The 22,607-nt window shown below is 35.5% G+C and overlaps 1 protein-coding gene across 1 annotated transcript in view; it reads right to left on the bottom strand.

The window, feature by feature from the left end:
- Positions 1–22,607, bottom strand: part of GALNT5 (polypeptide N-acetylgalactosaminyltransferase 5) — a 59,032-nt gene that overhangs the window by 31,009 nt on the left and 5,416 nt on the right. The window contains exon 2 of the mRNA XM_003763883.2: positions 611–777. Coding sequence (XP_003763931.1) covers positions 611–777 — 167 coding nt within the window. The remainder of the gene's footprint in view (positions 1–610; positions 778–22,607) is intronic.

Here is a 22,607-nt window from a genome sequence, read left to right on the forward strand (position 1 = left end):
GGCACTGTCCTGCCAATTACCAACGGTCAGAATGTTCCTTCTTGGTTGTTTTACATCAACACAGATGCTTATATAGAGAGATTTGTTGCTATAATTGTGTAGAACATTTCATTTTCTCTGGAATTTTCCCAAATGACTGACTGCAAATGGGCTCATGTGCCAGTATAATCGAAGGATCATAAAACCATAAATTTAGAGCTGGAAGAGACATTGGGAAACATCTAGACCAAACACCTAATTTCACAAATGAGGAACCTCAGGGAAATTAAGTGACTAGCTTAAGATCACACACAGTGTATATAGTATACATGTTCTCCAACTCTAAATCCAATACTTTTCCCACTTTACCATGATGTTGATACGCCAGTGAGGCAAAAGAGGCTCAGCTGAATGATAAGTTTTTCAGCAGAGATACACTCAGTCCAGGGGTACTGATTTTCAGCTGACCTTCTGAAGGTCATACTCTCATAAGGCACCAAGTGAAACATAGCTTTGGCCATGTTCCAGTTTTTTGGCTTGATTAAAAACTTATTTGGGCTCCCTTTCCCACCCCCCACATCCCAATGACACATGAATTTGTAAGGATGCAGGCTATGGTTATTTTTTTTACCTTTGGTGCTGAAGTCATCCACTAGCAGAATCTCTTTAATGAGGTGTGGAGGTGAGCGATTGAGGACACTGTGAACAGAGCGAAGAAGAGTAGACCATACCTCATCCACAAAGCACATGATGATAGAGGTGGTGGGGAGATTGTTATGAACCAGCTGATCTGCACACCTGGACAGATGATCAACAATACAAGGAGAGTATAAATGAAGTGCAATATTGACATTTACACAATAGATTTAAAAAGGAATCAGATTAAGATGCTGTAAACTTTGTTGAAGATTGGGCCACCTATTTTTGTTATGTACAAGCCAAGCCATTAGAGACAAAATAAATACTAGATGATTGTAAATCATTTTTCTTTGTCTCTATCCTTGTTCTGTCTATTAATTATTTATTTATTCATCTATCTATTCATTCATTCATTTGTTTATTTATTCATCCATTCATTCATCTCTCTTTCTCCCTGCCCTCCCCCCTGCACTTCCTGCCTCTTCTTCCTCTTCCTCTTCCTCTTCTTCCTTCATCCTTCCATTCCTCCTCCTCTTCCTAACTAGCTCGATTTCCGCCCCCCTTAGTTCTAAGAGCTCATCATATTGATATTAGTACAGACACTGCCAGCTTCAGCCCTCTTGCAGCTCAGAACTCCTGAACTCAAGGGATCCATCAGTGTCAATCTTCCCACTAACAGAGACTATAGCCATGTACCGCCACTTCCATGTGAAAGGTTGTCAGAAACTGAAGGTAGTAAAATTATAATACTATTTTTAAAAAGACTAGAACAATAGGCCACATAGCATAGTAGAAATAGTTCTGAGGTTGGAATCAAACAATTCTGATTATAAGATTGAATTCTGTCAGTTTTCAGTTATAGTGGGATTGGGAATGAGTTATTTACTTTTTCTGCATCTCATTATATTCACATTGAAAATAAGAAACAGAATTTAGAATGAGATAAGGCATCAGAAATGATTTAACACAAAGACCCCATTTAACAGAGAATAGATGCTTAATAAATGTTTATTGCCTTAAATTACGTTTCCAGGGTTACATAGATAGAAATCAGAGTAAGGGCCTGAATCCCACACCTCAGACTCATAGGTCATTATCTGTTCTTTTATATAATAAAATCTTTTGATCCTAGTTCTAGTTATGCTATTTACCTCTTATTATTGGGGAACAATGGGGTGCAGCAGAACAAGTACTGGATTGTTTAGAGAAACTAGTTCCCTAACCCCACTAGGCTACCTATTTATTTCTATGACCCTGGAAAACTCTTTCAAGACAATGAACTATCCGATGATGAGCTTAGAGACAAGAATTCCCGTGTTCAAATCCCATCTTTGATACCTTCTAGTTGTGTGGTCATGGACAGGTCATTTCCATTCATTTCTTTGGACCATAATCTCCTTATCATAATAATACCTATAGTATCTGTTTATAATATTAAGGCTCAAATAAAAAATAAACCACTTGCAAAGTTTAAATTATTATACAAATATTTCTCAAATTGCAATAAAAGTCAAAAAATACTAAATCTGAACCATAATATGATTATCATTACTATGAATATACTATGTTATCATATACTGTTATATCTAATATATACTATTAATATGTGACTTATTTTATTATGACTACAAGCCATGAATTCTTTCTGTAAGTACATTGTGAACCACAGGATGGCATTATGACTTATTTTAAATATAAAATATTAAAGCCAGTCCTTGCTATTGAATGGGTTTTAATTGGTACTCTCATTGGCAGTTTCAACAGAGTGTCTTCCCAAGGGGATTTTCTTTCCCTTTCTTTGCATTCAAGCAAGCATATGTGTACAGCAGTATCCATAATTACCAAGTAATTAAGCTGATGTCTCCTTTACAGGGCCATCTCACAGAGACTACATCTGCTTCACGGTAGCCACCTTGAAATCATCTTGATTGGTAGCTCCCAAGTGAGAACAAGAGAACACAGAGCATGGTGTTAGTGTTTGCTCTGATGCTGCTGGTTTTGAGGGTTTTCCATGTCATGTGGTTTATGTCTCTCTGCTGGCAAAAGGCCATTTCGCTGCCTATGCCATGCTCTATCAGACAGACCCTTGTCATCTCTCGTAGGGTGCCTTCTCCAATCTACCAACATGGCTCTTCCCAATTTATCCATTTAGGAAACATTGCTCAATCCACCAGAAAAACCAATCACCCACATTTAGAAAAATGCTTTTATGATGTCAGGAAAGAGAGTGCCATGTATTCAGATATTTCCTAGCTGTGTGATCCTGGTGGTTTACCTCAGATTTATCAATAGTAAAATGGTGCTATAATAGCACTTACCTCTCAGGGTTGTTGTGAGGATTAAATTAGATAATATTTGTAAAGTGTTTAGCACTTTGTAAAGTGCCTGGCACACAGCAGGTGTTTAATAAATGTTTCCTTTCCTTACACTCCCTCCTAGGGAAAGCAAGAAAAAGCATGCCCTCGGCAAACATGAAACATAACCTCATATAAAGAAATTTTAAGCACTCACTACATTACAAGTATTATGCTTTGTTGGGGATAGAAATAGAGGGAATGGAAAACATGTTCTAGTTACTTTTCAAATGGGAGAGACAAGTACATATATAAGTAGATGCAGAAAAAAATTAATACATATAAAATAATTAAATGCAAATTAAAACACTAGCTGGTGGTGGGATCAAGAAAAGATTTGTATTGATATCGTTGCCTAACAGTGCTGAAATCTGTAGAACCTGTATCTTGAAGAAAGAGAGAGAGTTTATAAAGCAGAGGAGATAAGGAAGGTATGTATTACAAGTCTGGGCAAAGATGTAGAGATGGGAAATTGAGGGGTCTGTGTGAGGAAGAGAAAAAAGCCTAATTTGGCTGGACCATAAAGTAAAGAAGGAGAGAATAATATACAGTGAGGCTAGAATGATACTTTGGGGCAAAGTTGTGAACATCTTTAAAAGACAAAGAACTTTCATTTGTTCCTAATGGCCACTGGAACTGATTGAGTAGGAGAGTGACATGGTCATCTATGTCCATAGCTGAGGAAAATTTCTTTGGCAGATGTGTGTAAGATGGGATAAAGTAGGGAAATGTGAAACATCAGCATTTGGCTGTGTGGGATGAGGGAGAGTGGAACTGAGGATAATGCTCACATGAGGAATCTAAGAGACTTGAATCATGTGGTACTGTTAATAGAACTAGGGAAGGAAGAAGAGTAGGTTTAAGGATAAAGATAATGAGTTCTGTTTTAGTCAAGTTGAGCTTGAGAAGTCTTCAAAGATTCAGGGAATCCAGCTGAATTGTCCAGTAGGCCAATTGGTGATGCAGGATTAAAAGTCAGGGGGATTGGGGGAAACATAGATTCTGGTAGTAACTACATAAAGATGATAATTCTATCTGTGAGAGTTGGGGTGGTCACTGACAGAAAGGAGAGTTTGGGGGGGGGAATCATTTCTCCCTCTGACTCATGCCTCCCAAACTTTTCTTCTTTACCAGGACCTCCTGTCCCTCCCTCCATCTCCCCTTGTTCTCCCAGCTATTTCTAACTTCCTGGCTAGTGTGAGTGCATATGAGTACACACACACACACACACACACACACACACACCAGGCAGACATCTCTATCTTTTATGCACAGTCTGGATTAAGGTTAAGAGAAATTAGGATAGAGCAAAGACCATCAGCTTTAAGGCAATTAAGAACTCAGTAGTTCTGGAGAGGACAGTCTGAGGTTGGTGGCAAGATTCCAAAAGGTTGAGGAATGAGGGAAAGGAGAAGAAGTAATGGTTTGGAATGTGGAGAGCTTTTTTTTAGGAGTTTGGATGAGAAAGGGAAGAGAGAAGATAAAAGTTTGAAGAGATGTAGTTAAGATTTTTTGAGACTGGGAAGACTTATGCATGTTTGAAGGTGGAATTTAAGACTTTGGTGACTTTAGGATTCTTCAAGTTTAGAGAGGACCAAAAACCCTGGGATATTTCAAGGCCACTGCAGGGAAGATCCATCTCATCAGATCTGGGAATAAGGTTGGGCTGGACTAGGATAAAATTCACTCAGTGTTGGAAAGAACTGCAAGATACAAGAAACTAATCATCTGATAGTTTCTGATGCTAACTAATTAGTCTCATTAATTAGCTGCTAATCTATGTAGTTTCTCCCTGCTAAAGAGTGTTGTCAACACCCACTACATTTCACTGCACTGGGGTAAATCCAGAGTTGCCTACTGACTCTGCCTACATCACAATTTTATTATAAAAACCAAAATAAGAAAAGATGCATGACACTTTGTTAATCATAAAGAAAACCTTAAAAACTTTTTGTAAATGTAAGCTATGATTAAGTTTTTAGCCATCTTCTACTATATATGTTTTTTTTAATCTCCTCATGGATTAGCAAATACATAAGTATAAAACTACTTGAAACTTCAAATTATAAAATTCGTAATTAGAAGAAACTCCATGGAGATCATGTAAACTCCCTCCTTAATCTCTATAATTCAGAGGAAAAAACTAAAGCCCAAGGTCAGTAACAGTTGAGAGAAAATTCAAACCCATACCTTCTGATTTCTAATTCAGTACTCTTTCCATGAGACCAAAACCAAGGTAATGTATGAGGAACTTACTATGTGTAAATCCTATGATTAACCTTAAATAATAAGCCCATTATATAAGCCCTAAATAGCGTCTATGTCTGGAAGAGAATTAGTTCAGTAAGACATATAAACACTGGCTCTGAGCCTACTTAATAGGCAGTGTATTAATCAGTCAAAACAAGGAAAATGCACGTGTGAAGATTAATTTATTGACAATGTTATTGTCTCCAAAATGTAGATATTCTACATTCATAGCAAATTTCATGCAATTTTAAGTTTGTAGAAGTAGAATATGGCTAAATGATTTTACAGATATCAAAAATTTGAATTTACTGAATTTTCAGACAAGTCCACTCATCTCATAAAATTAAGAAATAGTAATAATTTGAGAAATTAACTAGTCTAATTCCTACATTTTATAGATGAAGAAACTGAGGAATAGAGAAGAGATGCAAATTATCCAAAGTAGTAAGCACAAGTCAATAAGCAACAGTCAGAATTCAGATCCAAGAAGGAAAAAAAAAACCTGATTTCTGTGAAGTTACAAGTTAATGAAATTCTTATGAGTAGCTGTGGCACAATAGTCCATTATAAAAAGAATATTCTCAAGTTGGGGAAATGTTATGAAATCTTTAATTAGCATTTATTAGGCTCCTACTATGTTTCAGGAACTGTGTTAATACACTGAGGATAGAAAAACAGTAAAACTTTTCTTATCCTCTAGGAGCTTATATTTTACAGAAATATTGCAAAAGTACTGAGAAGAACAATGCTGAGCATGCCATAAGATTTATCACAATCTTATCGTTTTTTTCACTAGAAAATTTCTTCTTTTTCTATTGAGTAATCCTATTTCCCCTTCCTGTGGATGAAAATCTCTGACTTGTATTTTTAAGTCAATTATAAAAGAATAAATATGGGAATTTAAGTCATACTTGTTAGGACAGATTTACACATAGAGTAAAGGATACTTGAGATAGTTCAGTATTTTCAAGATGAATAAATAAAACACAGTGAAAAGTTTAGTAATCTCTTTTTGATTTTTAGAAAATACAGATGACATAGGCAACACCCACAAGGGAAACTAACTGAAACTGTTTTAGGATGTTGATACTTCAAAGCGATATTAATACTAATTTTATATTTGCCATGATTTTGCTAGGTGACTGGATAAATCCCTTCACTTTCCCACTTATTCCAAGTTCTCTCACTTGAAAAATGAGAAGATTGATCAAGATGATTTTTCAATTGCTTTAATTCCTTGATTTTTATGATCTCAAACCACTTTTAAAGTAATATTGGGATTGATTCCACAAAATAGAAATTTCCATGCATCCAAACAATTATGACTTTATGAGGAGCTGCCTATGCAATGGAATTTGAAGGACTCTGGTGAAGTTCCTGATGCCAATCAAGATTTATTTCTTTGTCTCCCTCCTCTCAGGGGGACAATCAGTTATGGTACCTAATGTTCACAAAGAATCTTAGAATTGAAAGAGACTCCAGAAGTCATCTGGTGATGGAATGTCTACTCTCTCTCAGTATAATACATTCCATTTTGTTGTAAGTCATTCATTTTTCAGTCATCTCTGTCCCTTCATGACTCTAACTGGAAGTTTCTTGGCAAAGTGATTGGCCATTTCTTTCTCCAGTTCATTTTATAGCAAAAAATATTAAATGATTTGCCCAGGATCATACAACTAGGAACATTCTGAGGTTGCATTTGAATTCAGGAAGATGAAAATTCCTGACTTCAGGGCTGGTGCTCTATCCACTGTGCCATCTAGCTGCCCCTACTGCATTTTTGGATCACTCTAATTGTTAAGAAACATTTGCTTATCTCAAATCTAAATCCGCCTCTGTGCCTTTTGTATTAATTGATCCTTTTTCTGCTATCTGGGGCCAAGCAAAGCAAATTTAATTCATTTCCCCCATGAAAGCCCTTAAAAATGCTTGTCTAGTCATAGTTTCTAATCTTTAATTTGTAAAGTATAGGACTTCACATTTATCTTGTTTGATTTGGCCCAGGATTATTCTAGCTTCTCTTGATCTGTCACTAATATGTCTGTTATATATAGCTTTATATATATATATATATATATATATATATATATATAGCTTATATATATATAGCTTAGCTTTATGTTCTTTGTGTTTCTTCCTCAGTAGAGTGTAAATTGCTTGAGGGGAGGATCTCTTGTTTTTGTCTGTGTATCCCCAGTATCTAACATAATACCTGGCATACAGTAGGTACTTAATAAATACTTTGTGAAAATAATTGAATTTAATACATTAGTTCAAGCCATTGTATAACTGTCTTATGGCACAGAACCAAGATGAAATTCTTTAGGTATTCTACTGAAGACCTCCCTTCAAAGTGCCATTACTCCATCAGTCACTTCTCATTATCTGTTCACTCAACAAGTTTTGACTCTAACTAACTGAACTATGATCTGGCTTATATCTCTCTTTTAGAGAGTTCACTATTTTACAGTCTTACATTTTAATCTTGGGAGGCAGCTGATGGATAAAATGATGGATCTGAAGTCAGGAAGACCTGAGTTCAAATATAGCCTTAGATACCTTCTAGCTGTGTGAAACTGACCAAATCACTTAACCTTATATCCCTGAGTTTTCTCATCTGTAAAATGAACTGGAGAGAGAAATGGCAAATCACTCTAGTATCTTTGCCAGGAAAATCCCAAATAAGTTCACAAAAGGTTAGACACAACTGAAAAGAGACCGAATAGCAAAAATTTGACTCTTGAATGGTTTTTCTTTTTTTATAGTATATTTTAAAATACATTAATTTTTTCAAGGACCTTACACAGGCAACAAAGAATGGCATGCTGGTTATAAGTGGGCTGCAGCACATTATAGTCACATCATCAAGGAAATGTGATATCTTTTACTATTCTGTTATTCTTTCTCTGCTATCCATCAGTTCTGTTACATAATTAATGCACTTTCTTGTTCAATCATATATGTGAAAGAAGTGGGTTAAATAATGTGGTTTAATAAGTGTTTGATTGGAGATATATATTATATTATATGTGTGTGTGTTTATGAATAAAACAAGACTGAGAGGCAACAGACAAAAGAAAGAAGACAGAGACAAAAAATCTTAGTACACTGGGTAGCCCCTCTGTAGAAGATTTATGAGAAAGCATAACCAAGAATTATTTAGGACAAAAAGTTGTGGGTGAATTAAATTCTGTATAGGTTGAGGATCACAGCCTTCTCTATGAAATCAATGGCTTACTGACACATCGATCAATATACAAGTATTTGTTAAATGCTTTGTACATTCCAGGCAATGTGCTGAAGAACAAAGAATGAAACAAGCCTTACTCATACAAAAGGATAATCTAAGAACTTTATTATCTAACTCTTTACAGGGATGAGTTTAATAGACAACCTAGAGTTCTTAATGTTTTTGTGTGTCCTGGACTCCTTTTACAATCTAGTAAAGCCTATAGATTCTTTCTCAGGATAATGTTTTTAAATGTATAAAATAAAATGTAGGAGAGGATAATTACACTGAAATGCAACAATAATTATGTGAAAAGCACTATTCATAGATGCCAAGTTAAGCTCTGACTCCAGATAGAACAAAGTCCCAATAAATATGTAACTAGGAATTTTTGTACTCAGGACAAGTATGGCAAATTGCATCCAAACAGTACAAATGAATCCTTCTTTTGGGGGGCAGAACATTAGTGTAAGGTATAGAGTGCTAAGCTTAGAGTGAGGGAAGACCAGAGTTCAAATACTACCTCAGATATTTATGAGCTATGTGACTCTTCCTTAGTCCATCAGTTAACCTCTTTCTGCTTCAGTTTCCTCATTTGTAAAAATGGGGCAATAATAGCACTGAGGGAAAAAATGAAATATCTATAAAGTGCTTTACAACCCTTAAAGCATTATATAGGTATTATTACAAAGTTATAAATTTTATTGTTTCTCTGTTGCTAAAGGATTAGATACACTGTTGGGATCCTTTTAACTAGACACTCCAAGACAAAACCCTGATCTAATGCCTTCTCTAATCTGGAACATTTCAGTGACTACGTTTTTTCCTCCAGTCTCCTCAACTTCCCCAATATACTAGTAATTCAGGTTGTTACATAGTTCATTGAATGAAATTCCTGATTTATCCTTGGCAAATGTGTTATCCTTTTAAGCTAAGAATGGTCAGTTTGTTCTAAGGTTCAAAAGGCTTAAGATAATGAATTTCAAAATTTATTGGTTTTCAAACTAGTTTTGTAACTGAATCATAGACTTTTGGAGTTAATATTGCTTTTAAAATCATCTAGTTCAATTCTTTTATTTTATGGGAAAGGACCTGAGACTCAGAGAACTTTGGCATGAGGCTACAATGCCCTGGGATTAATTTAAGTAGTTTTATCTACTGGCAGATATTGGCATTTTTAAGTTGTTTCTTCAAGTTTCTAGTGAATACCTGGCTTTTTTCAGATATAAAATATATGTGCAACATTTCTTTTTCTTCCTTGATAAAACCAGAGCAGTCTTACTGTAAATTACTTTTAGAGATTATTCTTTCCTTGAAGGCAGGGGCAATAATTTCTTACTCTAAAAATTTGAGATCCTTAACCTTTTTTATATATTAAGGACCCCCCGATAGTCTAGCAAGGACTATGTCCCCCTTCTCAGAATTGTATTTTCAACTGCATAAAGTAAAAAATAAAACACAGGATTACACAAAATCATTTACATTAAAATGTAACCGTAATTTTTTTTTAAATTCTTGGATCCCAAGAGCACTTGATATAAATTTATAGCATGTGATAATGTGGCAAAGTCATATTAAAATGCTTGTAGATAACAAGTACACTTTATTCTCCTGTCCAGACAACTGTGTTTTATGAACTGATGGGCTATATTCATTCATACTTTAATTCACAACTATTCATATATTCATTAAATAAATATTTGTGTAATGTTTGAATGGATAAAGCACTCTGCTAAGTCTAAAGATGAAATCAATTGCATTTTTTGTGGAAATATGATATTTGCTGTCCAAAGTAACATGATTCTTACTGTCTTCTTAATAGACAAACTTCTTTTTAATAGAAATATGTCTTCTTAATAAACATACTATAACTGGATGAGATAACCCTCTTAAAAGTAGTTCCTGAATCTAAAATGATCAAACTCTCATCATTTATCAAGAGACTTTGAAAGTGACACTTCCAGCCCCCCTGGCTTGCCTATGCTGAATGCTAGGCAAGTAATAACATTTGAATGTCGCCTATCAAATAAAAATGGCTTAAAAATCAGTAGATTTGAGGGAATGATAACATTTTCTCTCTATTCTATGAATTTTTCATTTTATTCCATAACAGTCAAAATGTGATGTTTAGGTCAGGTCTCTGTCTTCACTTGCTTGAACAAAAGGTCGATGGGAAGATTTTCTCAAGTTGTATTTGCAATTCAACTACAGCCTTGATGTGGGGCCCTAAGGGGACCTTCATTCCCAAAGCTCCAGTATCTTCAAGTGAATCGATTTTAAGGAGAAAAGAATGTTTTATGGAAGAACTCTATCCAGAATTAAATTCTTTTCTCCAAGACCTTAGAATTATTGGGACTTTCTACCCCTGCCATTGATAAGAAGAAGGCATAGCTCAATAAAAGAATTTTTTTATTCTCTTTCACACCATTTTTCTGAACCATACAACTACTAATTTAGAAAAGTTCAGCCATAACTGAACTCCCCAATTCACTGATCCATATTTTGTATAAAATAGCTCGTTAAAAATCAATCAGTGCTATCAGGTTTTAGAAACATAAGCCACCTGCATCAATTTACAGCATCTCAGTAATAGTCTACTGATTGCCTGGCAACAGATTAAAATTTGGGGACAAGATGTCATAATACCACTTTACATTCTGTTTTGTAAACCTCTACCCTTATTCTCATTTGATCTCTATAATAACTTAATGAGACAAAGCAATCCCTGAAACTCTGACTATAACAGACATACTACTAAACTGAAGAGGTTCTAATCTTGGCTTCTGAATTTACTAAAGTCACTACTAGCTGGGATAACACAAGTCACATTAACCTCTCTGAGCATTATTTTCTTATCTATAAAATTAAGGTAATACATCCCGTAACTCACAAAGTTATAGAGAAAGTACATACTGATTTTAAAGTGTTAAGTAAATGTGAATTATTGTGATTGATTGAATTGCTCAAAGTCATGCAGCTAATAATTGGCAGAGACTGAGCTAAAATTTATAATCCCTTACCTGCTAGTACAATACTTTTTCTATAATAGCATCCAAAGTATATTTTGTACCAAACATATTTACTTTTGCTGATCTTTGCCTTTTACTCACAATTGCATGTTTTTTTTTTTTTGGTGGGGGGGAAGGAGGGAGATAATTTAATGCAAAAAATATGAAGTCAGACTATCTGACTATCTGGGTTAAAATTCATGTTCTGGTGCTTACTACTTGTGTGATTTTGGCTAAGCCTTGCTGATCCTCAGTTTCCTCGTCTGTAAAATGTAGTGGAATAAACTATCTTTATTAACTCATTCTAATGCTCACCTTTGTAAGATGGAGTCCATATGTAGAAATATTTCTTTGTAATTATGCTACTTATCATTTATGTTTATATATGTTTCTGACCTTTCCATAAGAAAGAACTACCTTTCTTTTCCTCCAAGCTATTTCCCTTTGTACTGGGAATCTTGGAAACCTAAAAAGAGTGGGCTATAGCAGTTGTTTGATGTATCTCTCAATCATTTAAACTACCCATAAGGCATGTGTGTGTGTGTGTGTGTGTGTGTGTGTGTGTGTGTGTGTGTATAGATAGCTAAATAGACAGACAGATAGATGATAGATAGAAAGAGATATAGTCTCTATATGCAAAGAAACAGAGTGGGGACAAAACATATAAAAAAAAGAATATGTACAGAATCATTTTGAATGAGGAGAGAAATGAACAACTAAGGAAGTCAGAAAAGACTAAGTGACAAAAGTTCTTAAAGTGGGATATGTGAACTTTTATATGTACTTTGATATTTGTTTCCTTAGTAAATCTATATATTTTATAACATATCTTTAAAAATATTATTCAGACAAAGAGTCCATAAACTTCACTGAATGCCAAAAAGAGGTCTATGAAACACAAAAAGTTAAGAAAAATTGATACACAAATTTAGTTTTGAAGAAAACTAAAGGTGAGGAGGGAAGGCATTCTAGTTGTGGAAATGCCAGTGCAATTGCTTCCGATAGCATGAAAGCTAGAAATGAAATGCTCAATTTCTATTATAGCAATTGAGACAGTTTAACTTGAATGTAGAACATGTAAAGTTGAGTAATATAAAATAATTTATAATCTATTATTTAATTTTGTATCAATCTGCATAATTTAATTTTTTTTCTTTGAAGCGCTTGTCTATTTATACTTGTCAATGGGAATTAAAATATGCAATTTTAAATGTCTACTCATTTTCTTGGACATGTTGGGAACATTTGATATGCTGTGGCAATCCTTATAGCAGGAAAACACAATAAGCAAAGCATTTCAAAGAAGTTAGAGCTAAAACTAGGTAAAAAGAAAGAGTGTGTAAAGTAGAAAAAGGTCAGGGAGGAAGAAACTTGACATCTTTTAAGACAGCCCTAGGCAGAGACTAATGTAAACTCTGCTGTGTGGGGTACTGGGAACAGTGTTTCCCATCCTAGACTCTACACAGCTATATCCTTTGTCTACCTCCAAATAGTTCTTCATAGCTCAGTGATGTCACTAAGAATTGAAAAGAAGAGTAGGCAAGGAAGGAATATGAAGAATGCAGGAGAAGGGTCTAGAATCAGACCTTTAAAGTTATTGCCTTTAAAAATAAAGATTGTACAATTATTTCTTATTTTAAGATATTGATACTAATAACAGTGTCACAGAGGGAATGATTTTTGAAAGATTTTATTTGTTAGTATAGACGAGAAAAGGTAGAATTTCAGGCTATACATATTGTGCATTGTACTAATGGAATTTTGTCTTTATTGTGTGCTTTAGCAAATGAATCTGTATGTGAATTTTGTACTTATGCTTGAATTTCTTGTTTTAGCAATTTATAACAGGATGCCAGGTCCTAGGCATTGTTAGTGACAGCCATATCTCTAAGTCTTCAACAAAACTTTCTTGGACTGCCATAAATGCTCCTACTTAATTTCTCTGCCTCCACATTCCCTTTCATCTGATCCTTGATTCATCTCTGTATATAGTTTTCTGATCTTCCATTCAATTTTCCTTTATGTTATTTATACATGTGTATGCATATTTTACTGTACTTGTGATGCCATTGGTTAAGCAAACTCTTGGTGAGGACACTTCCCTTATTTGATAAACTATAGGAGACCAGGAGTTCTAGAGATTGTGTTGTCACAGATCCAGTATGTCTGGCAGAGGCAGAGCTTCACTTCCAGTCCTCTTGGTTCTAAGGTAAGCTTTTTATAACTTTTTATAAACTTAGCATTTATTAAGCTATTACAACATGCTAGGCACTGTGATAAATGCTGGTGATACAAAGAAAATTCAAAATCACAGTCCTTATTCACAGGGAGCTCACATTCTAATGAGGAAGAAGACATGAAAATAACTAGATCCATACAAGATATATATATATATATATGGTATAAATGAAAGTTTCCTCAGAGGAAAGCAAAAGTAGTTATGGGGAGAACCCTCAGTTTCTTCATCTAAAATAATAGCTATTTTGATCTGATTTTTCTTGTGCAGAAAGATAATTGTATAAATATGTATATATATATATATATACACATATATGTATATATAGGATTTAACATACATTTTAACATGTTTAACATATATTGGATTACTTGCCATTAGAGGAGGAGGTGGGGAGAAGGGAGAGAAAATTTGGAACACAAGGTTATGTCAAGAATCAGTGTTGAAAAATTATGCATGCATATGTTTAATAAAAAATTTTTTAAATAAAATAATAACTAGCTTTAAAAGAATTGGACATGTTTAAATAACCTATATTGAATTACTTGCTGTCTAGGGGAGAGGAAAGAGTGGGAGGAAGGAGAAAAGTTTGGAATACAAGGTAGATGCTGAAAACTATCTCTGCATGTACTTTGAAAAATTGAAAAATTATAATTACAAAAAATAAAAAAAATAAAATTATAGCTAGTAGTTAACATATATTATCTCTTAATCCTCATGGCAACCTTAAGAGGCAAGTACCATTATTATTTCTTAAGGATTTTAAAATTGATTATATGACATAGGAGATACTGTCACAAAGCCGCTCAATATGATGTGCCCTCATCAGAGAAGATGCTGTATTCTAGAAGCAAAATAGAATTCAAGTAGCTCAGAAGAAACTCAAGATGCCCAAAGATCCATCCCAAATGTTTATATGGACTATTTGTGCATGACCTGTGGCGAACATTCCAAGCTTATATTGATCTGATCAACCACAGATATAACTTGACTCTAACATACTAATGTCATTTTCAAGAATACGAGAGAGAGAGAGAGAGAGAGAGAGAGAGAGAGAGAGAGAGAGAGAGAGAGAAAGGAAGGAAAAGAAGGAGAAAAAGAAAGAGAAGAAGAGCAGGAAGAAGAGAAGGAATAGAGGAAGAAGAGGAAGAGGAGGAGGAAGAAGATGAAGAGCAAGAGCAGGAGTAGAAGGAGGGAAGTAGAGAGGGAGAAACAGAGAGAATGAATTGTGCCGACGGAGAAACTCAGCCTCAACAAACAGGATTTTAAGTATCTCACTGAAGGGCCAACTAGGTGGCAGAGCAGATAGAATACTACCCCTGAAATCAGAAAGACCAAGTTCAAATTCGGCCCTCTATACTTGAAACTTACTAGCTATATAACTCTTAGACAGGTCATTTAACACTAATTAACTCACAAGTAATAATAATAATAATAATTAGAAAAGAAGAAACCTATTGAATTTCAATAACAACTTGAATAAATATGTATTACGTATCAACTATGTAAAGGTTTATAATAACTATAGTTTCTCCTAGATCTTTTGTAAAACAGAAATCCTTTTGTAATCTCTTAGGAGAGAGACATGCAACTCTGTCAAAGAGCAGGATGCCAGACTTGGACTGTTTGGTTACTTGATATAGATAAGGTCTCAGTATTTAGGACTTTCTTATAGTTGAAGGTAGAGGCAGAGGAAAGTGTGAGATTCTGTGTATGACAAACCTTTACTAGGGAAAATCCCTGACTGCATTCTTCAGAGGAGAATTGTGTTGGACACAGAGAGGAACCCTTCAACTGCCTTTATTAGCACTAAGAGCAACAAAGCAAATGGTAAATTCTTTATCATCAAGAGAAGATGGTGGAAGAAGAGTCACTTGAAAAGCAGGAGAGAAGGGCATGTGTTTTGACCGCTTAGAATCAGCCAGAGTCAGGATAAGCAAAAATCCTTGGTCTTTATTCTTGGTCTTTAGAGGTAGGAGAGAATCGGATGGATGCAGAATCTCTCCAACCTTCCTTCTTTGTCTCTCACCCAGAAGTGACTCTGGCTAGTCTTACTCCAGCCCGTAGTGCCTCCTCCAATTCTCTGTATACACCAATTATTGAGGGAGCACAGGATAGTGGGAAGGGCCATTTTCCAAGCATATGCCAATAGAGTATTGTCCAATTGGTAATTAGCCTTAAGTGCTCAGTTGTCCAACCTTAGTGCATGAACTCAAGAGTTTCAGCCCTTTACAGAGATGGTGGTAATGGATTTCAATAGATAATAGTGGAGAATACCTGCCTCCCACAAGGCCACTGTAGACAAGAAAACAGACTTCTTTACTGTCTGTATCTTTTGGAGTAACAGTATAGAGGAATATCCATGCCTGAGGATTATAGCATGAGAGGTTCTGTAATGTTGAATGTATAAGAAATATTGGGAAATATTTACTATGGTACAGCCTGAATTAGCAGAAAGAGTACTGGATTTGGGGTCAGAAAACCTGAATTCAAAAGTCTGCTGTTTCTTCCATCTGGGGTATTGGCCACATTACTCCTCTATTCTTAAGCCTCACTTTCCTCCTGGATAAATCTATGATACAAGGGAAAGATTTTTAATTCTGGGGTTCAAGAACTCTGGATGCTCTTTTAATTCCAACTATGCTATTTACTATTGTGTGATATTGGGGAAGTCACAGCCATTTTGGATCTGTTTCTTATCTGTCATATGAGGGGTTTGGCTCAGACGACTTCTGAAGGTTCTTTCCAGTCTAAATCTATGATACCATTGGTTATTATGTGTTAAAGACTTATATTTGTGATATTTTCTCTCTTTTTTAATAAAACTCCCTTTTGATACATTATGGGCAGTGCTCTTAGAAGTGGGAGTTAGTGCCAACCTCCTTGCCTGTCCAATCTGGACAGATTTCTCTAGTCAGCTTCTGAATGGGAGCTCAAAGCAAAAGAAATAAGAATTCCTATAAACTCAGTCAATCAGGAGTCAGCAAGCTTTTATTAAATATCTATCACATGCAAGTGTTGGAGATGCAAAGGAAGGCAAAATAAAGAGCCTTCATTGTGAAGACTCTACAATCTACTGGGGGAGACAATAGGCAAACAATTCTGTACAAAAAGACAGAGGAAAAATGAGAGATAATTTTAGAGGGAAAGCACTAAGATTAAGAAGACTGAGAAAGACTTCTTGTAGAAGATGGGATTTAGCTAAGATTTGACTTGAAAGGAAGCCAAGGAAACTTGAGATATAGATAAGGAGCAACCAATTTCTAGGAATGAGAAATAGATTTCTAGGAATGAGGAACAGCCAGTGAAAATGCTGTGAGTTGGAAGATGAGAGCATCATGTAGGAGGAACACCAAGGAGGCCAGTATCACTAGACAGATGAGCATGCAGAAGAGAGTAAAATATAATGTTTGAAAAGATAGGAAAGAGTCAAGTTATGAAGAGCCTGAAAAGCCAGAGGGTTTTACATTTTATTCTGGAGGTAATAGGAATCTACTTGGAATTTATTAGATGAGGGGATCATGTGGTCAGACCTGCTCTTTAGCTTGATCACTTTGATAGATGATTGTTGGGTAGAAGGGGGAGGCTTCAAGGCTGGCAGACCCACTAGCAGAATGTCACTATAGTCTAGACATAAAATGATGAATTCTTATACCAGGGTGTGGCAGTGTAAGAGGTGGGGAATAAGTCAACTCCTTAAAACCAGAAGCATCTGGAACACTAGGGTTAACCTTGAACTTGGATTCTGTTCTTTCACCACAGTAACCTGACCTTCTGGGATTTGTAAAAATGCTCTGCAATTGAAAGCTTTTTCTGAAACAATTCAAATTGGTTTCTCACCAGAGAGTAATATCATTTGGACATTTTTCAAAGTTGCTAATGAAAACCTCACTTTGGCTGCATAAAGAAGAAGCCAATTATTGATGTACAGTTGTAGAGTCCTCTCTGGCCTATAATTGAAGTTCTGGGCAGAAAAAGTCCTGAGGATGAGCTTAATTGCTTCACTGAGTGGCTTGCCAGAGTTCTTAAACTTGCAGAGCATCCAATTAAGTAATTCAGTTTTGTGATGGCACATGGAAGTGGTAGGAAAGGCATGGTACCACAGTTTATTTTTTAAGTGTAATTTTAAAACCTAAACTTTGGCAGCTAACATCTATTTAAACCTACTTCCACTAAATGCAGACTTAAGAAAGCACATTCTTAAAATAGGGTCCTTTTCAGAATGACATCTTGACTCCAGCTGTTGGCCAAAAAAATGATTTACTTCTCTGAAAGATGGCATTTCCAAGCAAATTTGCCCTGTTTAGTGGACAAAACTGCCTGTGTTTTACTTCAGCAGAACTGCTTTTTTCCCTTAGTGCTGAGTGCAATGAATTCCAGTAATGAAGAGCAAAAAACTATATTCAGCTTCCAAAGGAAAGAACTATATTTGAAACCTTTAGCAAATTCCTCGAGAAAGAAACAATGTTCTTCAGGTCTAAGGGAAAAAGTTGTTTTCCTTCTTATAATATATATTCCTAGCATTCATCACTTTGAACTAAATTTGGAAAATAAGAGGTATTTAAGAAATGTTTGTTGATTGACTTCCACAGTGCCAATCATATGGGTAACAATATATGATCAGTTTTTATTACAAGATTAAATCTTTTCAGGCTGATCTCACAATTCTTCTTTCATGTACTTTACACTTCAGTCAAATTGGATTACTTGGTGTTCTTCATACAGACCTTGCACTTTCTGTATGCTGTAATTTTGCTCACTTTTTTTTGTGCCTAGAATACAACTTCTTATTTCTATCCTCACCTCAAATTCATAGCCCAGTTCAAAAGTCATCTAGAAGCTGTCTCTGATCCTTTCAATCTGTAATCACCTTTCTTCCCATAGACTTCATAAAGTATATTGTTTGTACATATTCTATGTATGCATAATGCATTATTATGTTCTATTATGGCTGTTTGTACATATCTTGTGCCCTAATTGATTGAAGCTTGTCTTTATCAAACTCTACTGTATTCTGCACAGTAAAGGTGCCTAATTTGTTGATTGATATGAATTGTTTTAGCTCTTCATCTGGGATTTAAAATACCTCCATAATTTTATCATACCCTATCGAATTTATCTCACAATAATCCTGGATATATACTTAATGGGTTATGTAATTAGAAAATCAGAAGGGGTCAGCCTCAAAAGTCATGTAGCCTAACCCCCACTAACATGTTTTCCCCCACATTTATCCTTTGCTTTCCATTTCCAGATGAGACAATCTACAATTGCAGCAACCTGAAATACTACTACTGCACATTTGTGTGTGTTATCCTATGATGTGTTTTGTTTATTCATTCTCAATGTTTTCATCCTAAATTAAATGATTCCTGGAATTGTATCTTAACAAGACTGACTTCTTGCCCTACAGTCCAAACCCATTGGTAGTGTGGTGGTAGTGAGACACAGAGTAGCAGCTCAAAGCAAGTGTAATTTTTTTTAAAAAAATGATGATTTAAAAGTATTCCTTTTAAATATATAACAAAGTTATGTAATTTTTTTTTCTTCCTTCCCCCTGCCCTAACAATTAATACAATGGGGGAACGTTGTATAGTAGAAAAAGCAGTAAATTGAGAATCAGAGAAACTACACACATTCCAGTTGTGCTATTTCTGTTTGACTCTATAAAAGCATTTTATTTAGGGGGGCTGGTGGCAGTGGAGGTCCAGGGCTTTGTTTTCTTATCCATCAAATGAAGGAACTGGATTAGAAGATGGTCTCTAATATCCTTCTTTTTTTAAATCCCATGATCCCATCATCCTAAGACTTCAAATATTGATTGTAAGATTAATCTCACACATACCGCAAGAAAACCTATTACCAGTAAAGGGACCAGTTCATAAGACAGACCTAGAGAAATAGATCCCTTGAAGTATGGTGAAGTGCACACACACACACACACACAATTGCAAAGTGCTTAGCACAGTACTGGAACATAGTAAATACCCATAAAAATGTTGTTTTTGTTCTTGTTGTTATTCAGTCATTTAATCACCTGTGACTCTTCATGATTCTGTAGATCCTATTATCCACGGGGTTTGTCTTGGCAAGGATACTGACATGGTTTGTCATTTCCTTCTCCAATGGATTAAGGCAAACAGAGATTACACAGCTAGTAAGTGTCTAAAGTCACATTTCAACTCAAATCTCCTGGCTTCAGCTCAGTGCTTTATTCATGCTGCCATTTAGCTGCCCCTCTATAAGTTATCTATTATTAATATTATACACAATGATTATAGAGAGTTAAGGATAGCCTAGATTTAAGAACCAGTCACACAGAAGTAGGCAACTACTTTAGTTCTCAATTTCCTCATTTATAAAACCCTTAAAGGTTTAGTTTAAGCTGCCTCCTGACTTTCTGATACATCCTATGCTCACTCACTTTTCTGTACCTTTGCTCATTCTATTTGTCTCCACTTGAAATGCCTTACTTACTCCACTGCCTCCTGAAATCCAAACAATCCTATAAAGCCCATATTCAGCCTATAAACCTTTCCTGATTATTATCGTTTTCAAACCAGTCCTAGCACTTGCTACCTATATCATGAATGTTCATGTGAGAGATAAAGGGCTTTGCTAGCAGAACTCTCCACCCTCTGCCTTCCTCCTCAATGAATTATTCAAGTATCAGAAAATATAGTACTTTGTGTCTTTCTCCAATTGTTTTATCTAAAGTAAGTCTTTTTCCTAAATATTTTGGAATTTCCTTCAGATAATTAGTATACCCACATTTTTGCTAACTGTATAGTAGGCAAAGTTGTCCCTTTTACTCTTTTGCCAGATCTATTTTCTTTGTGGATGTCCATACCTATCCTTCACTTATTCCTGAGGTCTACTATTCCTGGGGTTAGTTGTTGACAAATTATTGATTGGAATTCCCAATGGTAAATTGATTTTGACAAGGCTGTAGTATAGACTAAATGAAGGGATTACTAATCTATCTTCTATCTTGACAAGTTGGTTAAGGAAATAGTACATATGATCTTGAATCAGAAATAGAGATCAGATTTGTGATTTCCTTTGTATAAGGAGCTCTCAGGTGAGGAAACTCTCTGCTAACAAAAGCTTGCATCTTCTCTCCAACTTACATTCTTAAGGAGTTGCCATAGCACTAGACAACCTAGAAGTGAGGTGATTTTTGCCAGGATCACACAACAGGTATGTGTCCTTTGCCTTATTATTTATTATTCAGAGGTTGACATTAATTTATTCATTATAGCGACTTAGACTTCAAGACTATCTCTCCACCTACTCTGCCATGCCATTTCTTGATTTATTGAGCTAATTAAAAGAATGATTTGCCCCTTCCTTATGTAGAGATCTCAATGCTTCAGTGAGCTTGGCACATCTTGTCACTATAGAATGTTTCTTCTTTTCTTTGACCCTTAAAAACTTGTCTCTTTCCTTTAAGATGAATGGCAAATCATATGGGCAGGCTGCCAGAGAGCTGTCTAGCCTAACAGTGGGCTTATATTTATCCAAAACCTCTTACGTGAAGGAGAGTGCTTCACCACACATTCTGACTCATGGTCTTAAACAATCATCTTCATTTCCTCTTAAATTTGGAGGCATTATGCACTGGATGGAATAAATATTGACTATAAGTTTACAGAGTATTTTTTTACCTTATCTGGACTATTTTTCACATCTAGCACAGGTCTCTGAAACCAGAGGACATTTGAGCAACACTATTAGGATATGATCTAAAGGAAAGACTTTTGTGCCTTTCCCTGATTTGAAAGTCAGTGTCTCCAAACAACAGTTACCTTCCCTCCCAAATTAAGCTCTTTTTCTGCTATTTTACTTACAGTGAGTAGTCTTAAACTTATCAACAAGTTTAGCTAAAATACAGATTTTCATTAGTTTTTTTGCATTTACTAGTTCAGAGCTTAAATCTGATCAAAGGACCACTGATATAGATCTAGAAGGGATTTTATAATCATACAAAAAGTAGAAAAACTAGGATTAAGTAATTTCCCAAAAGTAGTTAGTATCAGATACAAGATTTGAACCTAAGTTCTTTCAGGGCACAGACAGTGTTCTTTCCCTTGTGCCACATAAATCAGAAGGTATCTAGTAGGATTTCAGTTTAGAGCTGCTTCATGGGACTTTTTGGGATGGACACAATGAAACTTGAAAGTAATCTAGTGGGGGGAAAGGGAACCATCCCCTGAAAAAGTCTACTGCAATTCTAGAGGAAGACATTAGGTGGAATTGTATTTGAGAATTGTTCAGTATGTTCAAAGACCCCCTACCTTGCTGCTGTCACAAAAAAGATGATTTTAAAGGTGATGCACTAAGGTTGCAAATTATCAAATACACTGATTTTGAAAGAATAAAAACTGCAGGTGACTCTGCAAAGACCAGTGGAAAAGTATATTGCAGGCATTGGTAGACTAGCATGTCAGCAATGATTTGTATATATAAAACATTATCAAGGCATCATCAAAACTAAGTATCACAGGCAAAGGAGGTGGACTGGCCATGTTTTGGGAGTGAGAGATAACACAGGGGAGAGATAACACAGGGGATGTTTATGCTTTTACTCCTGCCCTAAGCTCTATGATATCTTATACTTATGACCATTAAGCTCAGACCTAGATAAATACAGTCCATCACTGCCTTGTGACACAACTTATAAAGGACCCATACATATCAACAGGTAAATCCTCAGATGCTGTTCTGTTGTTTCTCCTACCAATTCTGATTTGGGAATCATCTATGGAGATCTAAAAATCTAAAGCTACACATCCATAGGCTTAAAAATGTTACTGGACCCTAGCTATACATTCTGCTCCCCATCCTTATGACCAGTCTAAAACCTCTGTCTTCCCCCCCCCCCAAATATTGCTGCCATTACTTGGATGGGG

This window comes from Sarcophilus harrisii, chromosome 3, assembly GCF_902635505.1.
Source record: "Sarcophilus harrisii chromosome 3, mSarHar1.11, whole genome shotgun sequence".
NCBI classification, from domain to species: Eukaryota; Metazoa; Chordata; class Mammalia; order Dasyuromorphia; family Dasyuridae; genus Sarcophilus; species Sarcophilus harrisii.